Genomic DNA, 11,679 nt, shown 5'->3' with positions numbered 1-11,679 from the left:
AGGCTCCTGTGGCTGCGTCTCGCTGCCTGCCTCGAGGCGCTGTGGACGTGGTGATGGAGGGATGCCTCGCTGGGATCGGGGCTCGCTGTGCAATCTCATGCATTTGGGACTCACTGCAGGCCTGGGCTGGAGCCCTGAGAGCGAAGGCCCAGCCTGACGAGGATGCTCAGAGAGGCGGACATTACAGACCTCATTTTACAGGGAGGAAACTGAGGCTCGGAGGGGTGAGGAGCTCCCTGGAGGGAAGCAGAAGTGGAGGGGGCCTCAGATGGGGTGAAGATGTCATTTCTGTTCCTTAGGTGCCCTGGGTAGAAAGAAAGACTGTGGCCCAGTTCTCAGAGTGGTGTGTCAGAGGTGTGGAGGGACAGAGGGTGTGGAAGGACAAAGGTGTGGAGGGACAGAGGGCACGAAGAACCTGAAGTGCCCATGGGATGCAGGGAGCAAGAAGAGAGTCTCGGGGAGAGCAGGGTACAACCAGGCATGGCCTCCTGGAGGAGGTGGCCACCTGTGGACTTGCTGGGGGCTGATGGGAGGGCAGGCTGGGGAGGCGGGGAGAAAGCCTGACAGGCTTCAGCCCTGGCCTTCTTATCTCCGCAGCCAGCCAGGACCACCTTGCCCGGGAGCCAGAGTCCTCAGGGAGTAGAGATGGCCGACTGGAGGTGAGAGCTCAGAGGAGGGAGGATGGGTGGGCTTGGTGGGGTGGGGGCGCGGGCTGGGGGTCAGTCTGAGCATTGCCCTCACCCCTGGGAGGACTGGGAGGCTGGAGCCGCATCCCACCCCATCCCCACCCCCTCCAGCCTAGGGCCATCCTGCGCCAAGACTGTCTTCCCTCGTCCTGTATTTCGGTGGGGGTTCCCGCACAGAGGGCTCCTCCTACTCCCTGCTCCCCAGGGAGTCATGTCAGACTCCTGCCTGGTCCTCCCCGCCCTCACCTTACAGTCCCTGCACATCCTCTGCCCCGAGCTCTTCTCGTTCCTTGCCTCCCCTTCGTTCCTGCTGCCTGCCTGAGTCTGGACCTGCCATCCCCTCAGTGGCCACTCCTGGCTGCCTGCTTTCAGTTGTCCCTGACCTCCAGTGGTGGCATCTGCTTAATACACAAACCTGAACTTGTCCTTCTGCTCAAAAATCCCCCAGGCGCCCCACCCCTGCCCTCCAGCAGCCCCATCCTGGCAGCAGTCTCTCCTGAGACTGCTCCTGCCTCCTCCATACCACCCCTGCATGCCTCCTCCCGCTCAGCTTCCTAACTCCTCCTGGGCTCAGCTCCTGCCTCTCCTCCTCCAGGAAGTCCTCCTGCCCCTCACCACAGACCAAGCTCACTCATGTTTCCTCCTCTGAGCTCCCCTGCCTGGTCAGTCAGAGGCTGGGCGTCCTGCTCTCTGTCGCCCACTGCCACCCTGTTCTCTCTCCCATGGCTCTGGATGTCTGTCTGGCTCGTCCTGGCTGCACTGCGAGCTCCTTGAGCCCAGGGCCTGTGCTTTCCTCCTGAATCTCCCAGAGCCCTCGGGTGGGGACAGGGCTGTCAGCGCATTCCTTTGGTACGAGAGACGTCAATCCCAGCCCTGGACCTTGCCTTTGGGTGTCTCGTAGGAACCTCCAGTGCTCAGAGGGGCCTTGAGCAAAAACAGAGAGGGCTGCAGAGGTTGAAGACTGGCGCAGGGAAGGCATGTACACGCGTGTGTGTGTGTGTGCATGTGCGTGTGGAAATGGCATCGTGCAGCCAGAGCAGCCTGAGTCTGCCTGTGTCCAACTCTGGCTGAAGAAGAGAGGAGGGTGCCACTGGCATCAGCCCTTCACGTGCCAGGAGCTTTCTCCACGCTCCCTCGCTGGACTCTCACGACTTCCCTGTGAGACAGGGCTGCTGCCGTCCTCCTCTTATGTTTGGGGACGCTGTGACCAGAGGGTCGAGGGGAGCCCAGATGTAGCTGTGCTCAGCTTTGCTCACTCCCTGCCCTCCACCAGAAGGGGACAGAGATGTCCTGTGCACAGGGGGCTCAGCGTGGGTTCTGTGGGACACCAAGGTCTGTTTCCATGAGGGAAGGCAGCGCCTGGGGAGCCATTACTAATTTATTTACCACCATGGCATTCCCCATGGGGCCGGGGCTCCCCCCTGAGCTGGGACAGATGGTGTTCCTGGGAGCCAGCAGTGGCCACCCGCCAGGAAAGACTGGATTTGTCATCTGCCCAGGAAGCCAGGAGGGCGGGTGGCGGGGTGGGGGGGCATTTGGAGAAGCTGAGACCTCCCTGGGGGGTGGGCTCTGAGGAAGGAGCTGCTCCAGCTCCTGCATACGCCTCTGTGCACCGCCCCCTGCCTGGTGGGCCCTTCTCCCAGAGTCCAAGCCCTGCCTCTCTCCCAGCTGCCCACCCTCCTCCTCTCCCCAAGGCCTGCCCAGCAGCCCTGTCTGCTCCCACTCCTGTTTTCTGTCTCTGCTTTGTCTTCATCTGGGTCCTGCTGCCCCTCCCTCTGACGGAGGATCCTAAGCCATGAGCCCCTCAGCTCTCGGCTCTGTCCTGTCCCGCCTGCCAAACCTACTTGGCTACCTGGCAGGGCCTGCTCTGTTTCTGAGTTCCATTAGCCCCTCCACTCCAAGCGCCCAGACCACACTCGGTCCTGCTGGGGAAGACAGGTTGCCCTTGGGGACTTCCCAACATGGAGAGGGTAGGGCGAGAGTGGGGTGACAGGATGTGTGTGGGGCCCACGGCAGGGCCCTCCCCCGTCTCCTGAAGGGTACATCCCTGGAGCCAGGACTGGGCTGCCCCTGTGTGACAGTGAGTGTGCAGAGCTGCCGGGGCTGAGGGGAGCTCCGGGCACCGCGTGCTCCCTGGCACTGGCTGGGTGCAGCCCATGGAGCAGAGCTGCCAGCATCATCCCCGCCCAGTGGGCATCTGTTCAACACGCGCTCCTGGGATGGCTCCCTAGTCCCCGTGCCAGCTCACGGCTTGAAGGAGGGGCTCTCCCGGCTTGTCCTTGCACACCCCCTCCCCCACTCAGGGCCAGGCGGTGCATCACTGCTCTCTCTGGAAGTCTGACCGAGGCAGCTCAGGGAGGTGAGCAGAGCTCACCGAGTGGATGCCTTCACTGCTGGCCCAGGCCCTGATGGGGGTGTGGCGAGCGAGGCAGATGGGGGCGAGGGCTCAGCCACTACACCACCACCCAGTGCACTGGCCAGCACTGGCCCCGCTGCTGCTGCCCTTGGGCCTAGCAAGGCCACAACCATGGCATGGCATTGCTCGCCTCACCTGCTGGGGTCCCGGTGTCCACTCCTTGCCCCCAGCCAGCACACCGTCTGCTCAGCCACAGACCATGCCCTCCCCTGTGCAAACCAGCACTCCGTGCCTGCCTGCCTTTGCCCACCCCGACCCCTCCAGACTGCTTTGCTCTTTGTCTTTACTTGCTTGCTTTCAAGGCCCAGAATAAATGCGACCTCCTATGTGAAGTCCTCCTCAGACTGCGGAGGCTGAGTCACTGTGCCCTTTCCTGGGCACTCACAGCCCGCAAATTTTCCTGAGCCCACAGTAGGGTACCTTGTTATCCCGCACGGTTATGCAGGTTATGTGTCCGTTCCCATGTGATCGTAAACGCCTGGGGGCAGGGACCACAGCTGAGTCTCCTTTATCTCTTCTGGGTCCCTCTGGGGCTGGAGAGGCTTGTGTATAGTACGGGCTCATAGACACTTCTTGAATGAGTGAGAATGACTGTGGGCAGGGTTGGAGTAACTCCAAGAAGGAAACATAGTTGCTGGATTAGGGCAATCTTGGAGACTTTCTGGAGGAGGCAGCCTTGGAACTTGGAAGGATGGATAAGGTCTAGGCCATTGAATGATGAAGCCAGAGATCAGCTGGGTGGTCAGAGAGGCCCATGGCCAGCTATGACAGGACCAGCTAAAGGCAGTGAGAAAACAGGCAGCTGGAGAAACCTAGCCCCAGAGCGGGCTAGGTCTCAGTCCCAGAGGGGGCTCTGGGAGGTTGGCTCAGTGCTTAGAGCCTGGTTCCAGAAAGCTCGTGTAAGGGTAGTTGTGTAAGGCAGGATTGCCACTGGGATTAGGAAAGGCCTCATGGGGCAAAGACAGCTTGTGCAAAGGCATGCAGGTGGGTGCCGCTGGGGAGTGGTCCGTGGGTGGGCACAGGCTCCGGGCAGGGAGAGTGGGCTGAGGCTGGGAGGACCACTGCAGCAGCACTTGGCAGGCCCGCAGTTAGGGCTCCTGAGCGAATGCCAGTTGCCAGATGTGCCCGTCTCCTCCTGGCTCCTGCTCACCAGGAGCACGTGGCCTCAGTGATGCCCGGCTGCCCCAAGGGAGTCAGGCCAACAAGTTGGCCATAGCATCTGGCATGGTGGGGGCCTGAGGCCTTGCCATCTGTCTGGCCCACCTGTTGAGCTGCACAAGCCTGGGGTGTGCAGGGACCTGGGGCCAGGCAGGCAGTCTCAGCTGTCACTGGGGCCTGTCTCTCTGTCTGTCTGCCCATCCATCTGTCCAGACCCTTGACTGACTGTGGACAAGGCAGGCACGGGCAGTCCAGGTCCTGCCATCAGGGGAGCCTCATCTGAGCTGAGACACTGAGCTCTGGGGACGTCTACCCAGAGAAGGCACAGCTGAGAGCAGGCCAGGCTCATGGGCAGGCCCAGGCCCTGGGAGGTGCCGTCCTCAGAGACGCAGGGACTGGCTCAGAGGCTCACAGCAGGTCTGAGGCAGCGCCTGGGCTCCAAGCAGTGGGCCCCAGTGAGGTTCTTCGGCCCCCTCCCCCACAGCCCTTCCTGGCCCTTGGCTGTAAACACAGAGAGAACAAGTTCCGTTTCCCGGGAAATATTTATCTCAGGCCGTGTGGGGAGCGTGTGTTCTGGCCTCCGCCTGTCCTTCCTGAAGGCTGGCTGGGCAGGAGGCAAGGGGCTTGGCAGCCATGGGGGATGATCTGTGAGCGCTGGCAGGGCCAGAGGGAGGCGTGTGCCCCAGACCCTTGCTTAGAGCCTGAGCCTGAGAACTGACTGGGAGGGAGGAGGTGCCCTCAGAGAGAAACCTGTTTTCTCCAAATCCTACAAAACACTCTCTCCCCATCTGTCCTTCTGCACTCCCACTGCCATCTCTTCCAGATTCCAGCCCCCCTGACTTTGCTGCTGTCCGGCACCCTCCTACCTGGGTACCTTCTTTTCCTCTTTCAACCTATTTCCCAATTCTCTATTGGCTTCTTTGGGAAGTCCTCTCAAAATCTAACCCTCTTACTCTTTGTCCTCACCTTCCGCCTCCCCCAGGCTTCTGGCAGCTTCAGGTCATGTCCCTAGTTGTTCAGAACCAGGCAGTTTCTCTCAGGCTGTGTGAGAGGCCTCCAGGGAAGCCCAGGCTGGACACCCTGGGGGTGGACAAGGCCCAGAGGTCTCTCCTCTGCCGGAGCCAGTGGGGCCAGCACCGAACCAGCACATGAGGGCACCAGGTGGCCTGAATGGGGAGGACGGAGAATCCTGTGAGCCCAGCTAGAATCAGAGCATGGAGGCAGAGGGCCCAGGGTCCTGCTGGCAGCTCTGGGGCTGTGGGCTATGTGTCCCAGGCTGACGACAGGAAATCCTTGAAGGAACAAGCAGCACTGGGGACTCTAAGCACAACAACAGGAAGCGGCCTTGACACGGACAGTAGCTCTGGCGACTGGGCCTGGCAGGTCGAGGAGCTGGTGGGTCCTCGGTGATGCCAAAGGTGACACTGAGTCACCGAGGGTGGAACAGTGGGTGTTCTACTGTGTGTGTAACACTGAGCTGTGACGTGTGATAACAGGTGTGTGACCAGGATTATGGGGTGCTGTGTGATTGAAGAATCGCTGAGTGTGTGATGCTGCTCTGGCACCCTGTGAAGCCCTGAGTGTGAGACATTGTGGGAGTCAGTGTGTGGTGCTGAGTGACACCTAGTGCGTGACATGGCACAGCGTGTGCTCTCACATGGGTGACACCAAGGGTGACAACAGGCACACAGAGGGTGTGACACATGAGAATCAAGTATATCAAGCCAGCTAGTGGTGTAGTGGTTAAGGTGACTGGATTCCACGGGACTGGCGGCACCGCTGTCCCGAACCCTGGCTTGAAAGATACACCAAGTACGTGTGTGTGCTTGCTCGAATCCAGAAAGGAGGGAGAGATGGAGAAGAGAGCAGCATGGCCATGCCCCATGGAGAGTGCTCTCTCACTTTCCCTCTCTGTTTGTCTCCGTCCAGCCAGTGCATGCGCCCTCTAGCAAATTAAAAATAAAATCAAATGCGTCAACATCAACAAATGCCTCTGTGCAGTTGTAGGTGTGGCCCTGAGTCTGTGACTCAAGTGTGTGACACCAAGCTGTGAGACCAAGTGTGTGTCCCAAGCGTCCAATACAGTGAGGCTGAATGGGCGAACAATATTGTGACGTGAAGTGACATTACACATGTGAACACGAGGGTGGGACGCTGTAGGACCCTGAGCCTGACATCGCATGTGCGATACTTGTGACCGTGTGAATGTGTGCATACACCTCTGTGTATGACAGACACTGGCATGGGAAGACACCAGTGGCTTCAGGTGGGAAGTACCGCAGTCTACAGATGGCTTTGAAGGATTGTTCTGGTGCTTGGTGTACGGTGTGGGGGAGGTAGGGGGAGCAGAGAGGAGGTGGGTCAACCAGTTGGAGGTTCCTGCAGCCGCCATGTTAGAAGCTGGTGCTCAGGGGAGGGTGGAAGAGTTAGGGAGAAAAGGACATTGGGAGGTATTTGGGAAGCAGAAAGGACAGCACTGATGAATGAGGTGAGCAAGAGGGAAAACTGAGGACGACACCCAGGTTTTTGGCTTAAAAAACCAAGTGATGGATGGTACAGATGTTTTGGAGACAGGTGAAGATTGGAGAAGGTCAGGGTGCATGGGGCAGGGGAGGACAAGGGGGCCAAGACGGAGAGGCCTGTTTTGGACACGTTAGTCGAACCTGCAGGTAAGGTTGTCCAGCAGGCAGTAGAGGCCAGGCTGGGGCATGTCTGGGAGTAAACAGGCATGGGTAGCCGTGGCCCTGGCTGGGATGACCTGGGGAGGGAGCTTGTGGTGGAAGGGGTAGAACTGAGGACTGAGCCTGGATCTCTGTGTGCTCTATGATCTAGAGGCTGGAGGGCTGAGGAGGAGCAGCAAACACATGGGGAGCAGCCAGGGAGCCACAGGAGGCCAGAAGCGTGGCACCAAGCCAGGGGAGGAGAGGGGCCCAAGGGCAGGGCAGGACAATGCTCGATAGTGCTGGGGCCTCACGTGAGGGGGACAGTGCTGGATCTTCAGGTAAGGGGGAGACAGCAGACTAGGCTACATGGGACCATGGGACAGTCAGGCTGACGAGAAGCATTTTGGTGACGGCCAGGGCCAGGGGCCAGACCGTTCTGAGTGGGTGAGAGGTGAAGATATGAGTAGAGTCTGGGCTATGGAGGGACCCAGAGGACGGGGTATGGTCTCTGGAGAAAAGGTGGGGCCAGGGAGGTTAAAATTTATTATGGGATAGTTAATTAATTAATTTATTTAGAGAGATTTTTGTAATAGGGTGCATGTGCTCACTAGAGAGATAGAGAGAGAAAGTGAGACAGAAAGTGAGAAATCAGTCCTGGGGAGGATGTCCACACTGCAGTCCCTTCTCTTCCATCTTGGGATTCTGGGCGTGCACACACATGCTCCTGGCATGAGTCTCAAGCCTCTAGGTCCAGGACTTAAACTGCAATCGGCCACGCGGGAATCCAACACCTTAACCACTATGCTATCTGCTGGTCTCTACTATGAGATATTTTAGACACACTCAAACATGCTCAGAGAGGCTATATATGCATCACTCAGATTCATCAGCTGTCAAGATTTAGCCACCTTTACTTCATCTATTCCCCCCCACTCCTTTTTAAAATTTTTCTTTGCTTAATTAAAAAAAAAAATTTTTTTTTTTTTTTTTTGGGGGTTTTTCTTTTGGGGACACTTGCTCCCCAACACAGAGACAGAAAACGAGAAATTACCCCCCCAGTGGGGATGGCCACACTGCAATCTCTTCTCCTCCATTTATCCTCTTGGGATCTTGGGCATGCCGGCACACCCGCGTGGCATGAGTTGAAGCCACTGGGTCTGGGACTCAAACTGCGGTCGACCACGTGGGAGTCCAGCAACATAGCCATTATGCTAACTGCTGGTCCCAATTAAAAAATTTTTTTAAATTAACATAGGGCATGTGCACTCGTCTAAGAAAGACACACACACACACACACACACACACACAGAGAGAGAGAGAGAGAGAGAGAGAGAGAAAGTGAGAAAGGGGATGGCCACACCACAATCCTTCTTTCTCTTTTCCCTTCTTTGGGTTTTTGGCACACCTATGCATCTGGCATGTTTTTCGAGTCACCGAGTCTGGGACTTTAACACAGTTGGCCATGTGGGATCCTGCTGCCTTTACCACCAGACTACTAGCTGCCTTCCATCTCCCCAATTGTTTTTAACTGTGGTCAAAAATACATAACAAAATTTACCATCACAACCATTTCTAAGCATGCAGTTCAGTCATGTTGAATGCATTTACATTGGTTTTCGGCCAATCTCCAGAACTCTCTTTATCTTCCCAAACTAAAACTCTGTACCCATTAGACAAATCCCCATTCTCCTCTTCCCTCTAGTCCCTGGCAACCACTATTCTACTTTCTGTCTCTATGATTTTGACTATTCAAGATGTGTCATCTAATTGGAATCATGTAATATTTGTCTTTTTGGGACTGGCTTTTATCTTTACCTCGCATAATGTCCTCGAGGTTCATCCATGTTGTAGCATATGACAGGATTTCCTTCCTTTTTATGGTCAAATAATATCTTGTTGTATGTAGATAACACATTTTGCTTATCCATTCATCGATGGGTTGCTTCCCATCTGCACTTGGGTTGTTTCCATGTTTTAGTTGTTGTGAATAGTTCTGCCATAAACGTGGGTGTACAATAACTCTTCAAGGCCCTGCTTTCAGTTATGTTGGGTATATACCCAGAAGTAGAATTGCAGGATCATGTGGTAATTCTATGTTTAATTTTTTGAGGCGTCATCACATTGTTTTGTATGGCATCTGCACCATTTCACATTCCTACCAAGAGTGTACAAGTATTCTAGTTTCTCCCTATCCTTACCAACACTTGCTATTTTCTGCTTAAATTTTTTTTTTTTTTACTGGGGCCAGCAGGTAGTGTGGTGGTGGTTAGGACACTGGGCTCCCACGGAGCTGACTGGGTTTGTATCTCAGACTTGGTGGCTTGAAAATCATGCCAGGCGCAAGTACGTGTATGCCCAAATTTCCAAGAGGAGAAAGGAAAAGAAGGGATTGGTGTGTGGTCATTCCTCCCTGGAAATTGCTTTTTCACTTTCCCTCTCTCCAATAAGCACATATGCCCTATGGTAAAACAAACAAAAACTAAAAAAAAAAAAAAAAAAAGTAATTATTTTCTTTCATTCACAATAGGGTATGTGTGCACATGAGATTATAAGAGAGAGAGAGAGAGAGAGAGAGAGAAAACAGGGTCTGGTCATGCCACAGTCCTATTAATTCTCTATCCTGTCAGGATCCTGGACAGATGCATAGCCCAGTGTGTTGTTGCTGTCAGGGGTGGGTCTCAAACCCCAATCAGCCATGTGGGATCTGGCTTCCTTTGCAAAGTGCTTAACCACTGCATTATGGGGCCAGTCTCCCCCCTTTTTTTTACAGTAGCCATCCTAATGGGTATGAGGTGGTATCTCACTGTGGTTTTGATTTGCACTCCCTAGTGATTAGTGATGTTGACCATCTTTTCAAATGCTTTTTGGTCATTTGCATATCTTCTTTAGAGAAATGTCTATCAAGTCTTTTGTTCATTTTGTAATTGGAGTATTTCCTTTTCTGTTGTTGAATTGTAGGATATGTATTATAGACATTAAACCCTTACCAGACAAATGATTTATAAATATTTTCTCCCATACTGTAGGTTGATTTGTGGAAAACTTTTAGAGCAAATGATTTTCACCAAGTTGTATATGTTTTTAAGGTTAGGAAGGTCTGGAGGATGCTAAAGTGTGATAGTGTGCCACAGTGCCAATGTCTGGTGCTGTGTGAGGGTGACACAGCGGCACAGGTAACATGGTATGTGACACTAAGCATGTAGGACACCCTGAGTGATAGCGATAGTGATAGGTCACCGTGTGGACTGGTGACACTTGGTAATATGGGTCACTGTGCCCTGTGAAATGATTGTGTGTCACTGGTGATGTGAGACCTCCTGTGCAAAGATGACAGTGATTGGGTCCTGTATACTGTCCTGGGGTGATGAATGTGACACAGAGCACTGTGGGTGACCAGGTTAGGGTGGGATCCAAATGGAGTCAGCCCAGCCTCAGCTACTGCCAGAGGGAGGATGGACGTTGTAGAGAGGATGAGGAGAAACAGCCAGTAGGAAATGAGTAGTGTCCGGACCCATGAAAGAGCTGACATGAGGACTCCTCCCTTCTCTGTAGACCCAGGAAGGCAGGATGGGAGCACTTCAGAGAAATGCTGTAGGCATCCATTAAAAGCAGAGCCTAGAAACCAGCAGTTAGCGTAATGGCTATGCCGCTGAACTCTCATGTAGTCGACCATGGTTTGAGTCCCGAACCTGGTGACTTAAACTCATGCTGGGCATGTGTGCGTGCGTGCCCAAGATCCCAAGAGGAGAAAGGAGGAGAAGGGATTGTGGCATGACCATCCCCCCGGGGGGTGATTTCTCGCTTTCTGTCTCTCTGTCTCTCTCTGTCTTTCTGGTGAGCACACACACCCTATAGCAAAAACCTCTCCAAGAAATAAAGCAGAGCCTATAGTGTCTGATAATCCTGCCTAGGCTCTGGCATTCACAGGTTGCTTTATCTCTTGGGCCTCAGTTTCCTCCACTGTAAAAAGAAGCTACTGGGAGGAGTATATGAGACTGTGCTATGTGTGTAGTGGACACAGCACCTGGCGGGCAGTGAATGCTCAAACCCCTGCACCCAGGCACCGTGATGCCTGGAGCTCTAGTGGGAAAAGTGGGGTGTGGGATGGTGCCATCCTGCTTCCTTATGCCCACAGCTCTCCACACTTCCTCTCCCCACCCTCTCTGCCCCACCCTGTTCAGTGTGGTTAGTGACCACCCCCGCATACCTTCCCCTCTCTAGCTCTTGCTGTCCTCACCCACTGTCAGCCTCCAGCCCAGGCTCCTGCAGCCTCATTCAATTAGGCCGATGCAATTTGCTCAAGAAAAAGCCCCATAATTTGGTTAATCACACCAGTAGGGGATCTGGCCCCAGTGAGGAGGCGGGGTTGGTTAGGAGGTCCATACCAACAGCGAGGCACAGGTCTTGAAAGGCCTGTGTCTCAGGACCTCTATCCACTTCTTGGGACTTGTTTCAGGAGCCAACACAGTCCAAAGCTTAGGTCTCCCCAAACCTAGTTATAAAGGTCTCAAAATAGGAGCTTTGACTTCTGGGGTTCACATGCATCCCTGGGAAGTTCCTGTCCCCTCTGACCCTCTGTTTTCCTTCCTGACAATGGGAGTTGGACTGGGAAATCTCAGAGTCTCTACATCCTAGCTCTGGTTAGTCTCCCTCGTGGCTTCCGTAGCGCCTTCTTCCAGTTAGGGAGAAGTTGACAGTGACAGTGCTCCTCTGCGGGGAGCCTCTCCCTCCTGAGAGTGCATCGAGGGGACAGAGA

At 54.7% G+C, this 11,679-nt stretch overlaps 1 protein-coding gene across 1 annotated transcript in view; it reads left to right on the top strand.

Annotated features, from left to right (window-relative positions):
* The window catches only part of PDE2A (phosphodiesterase 2A), a 64,185-nt gene that overhangs the window by 7,505 nt on the left and 45,001 nt on the right, over positions 1-11,679 (top strand). The window contains exon 4 of the mRNA XM_006141138.2: positions 598-659. Within this exon, the coding sequence (XP_006141200.1) occupies positions 598-659 (62 nt within the window). The remainder of the gene's footprint in view (positions 1-597; positions 660-11,679) is intronic.

The sequence above is a fragment of the Tupaia chinensis genome, unplaced genomic scaffold, assembly GCF_000334495.1.
Source record: "Tupaia chinensis unplaced genomic scaffold, TupChi_1.0 Scaffold000047_1, whole genome shotgun sequence".
Lineage (NCBI taxonomy): Eukaryota > Metazoa > Chordata > Mammalia > Scandentia > Tupaiidae > Tupaia > Tupaia belangeri.
Note: the sequence above shows the minus strand (reverse complement) of the source record. Positions and strands in the feature narration are given on the sequence as shown.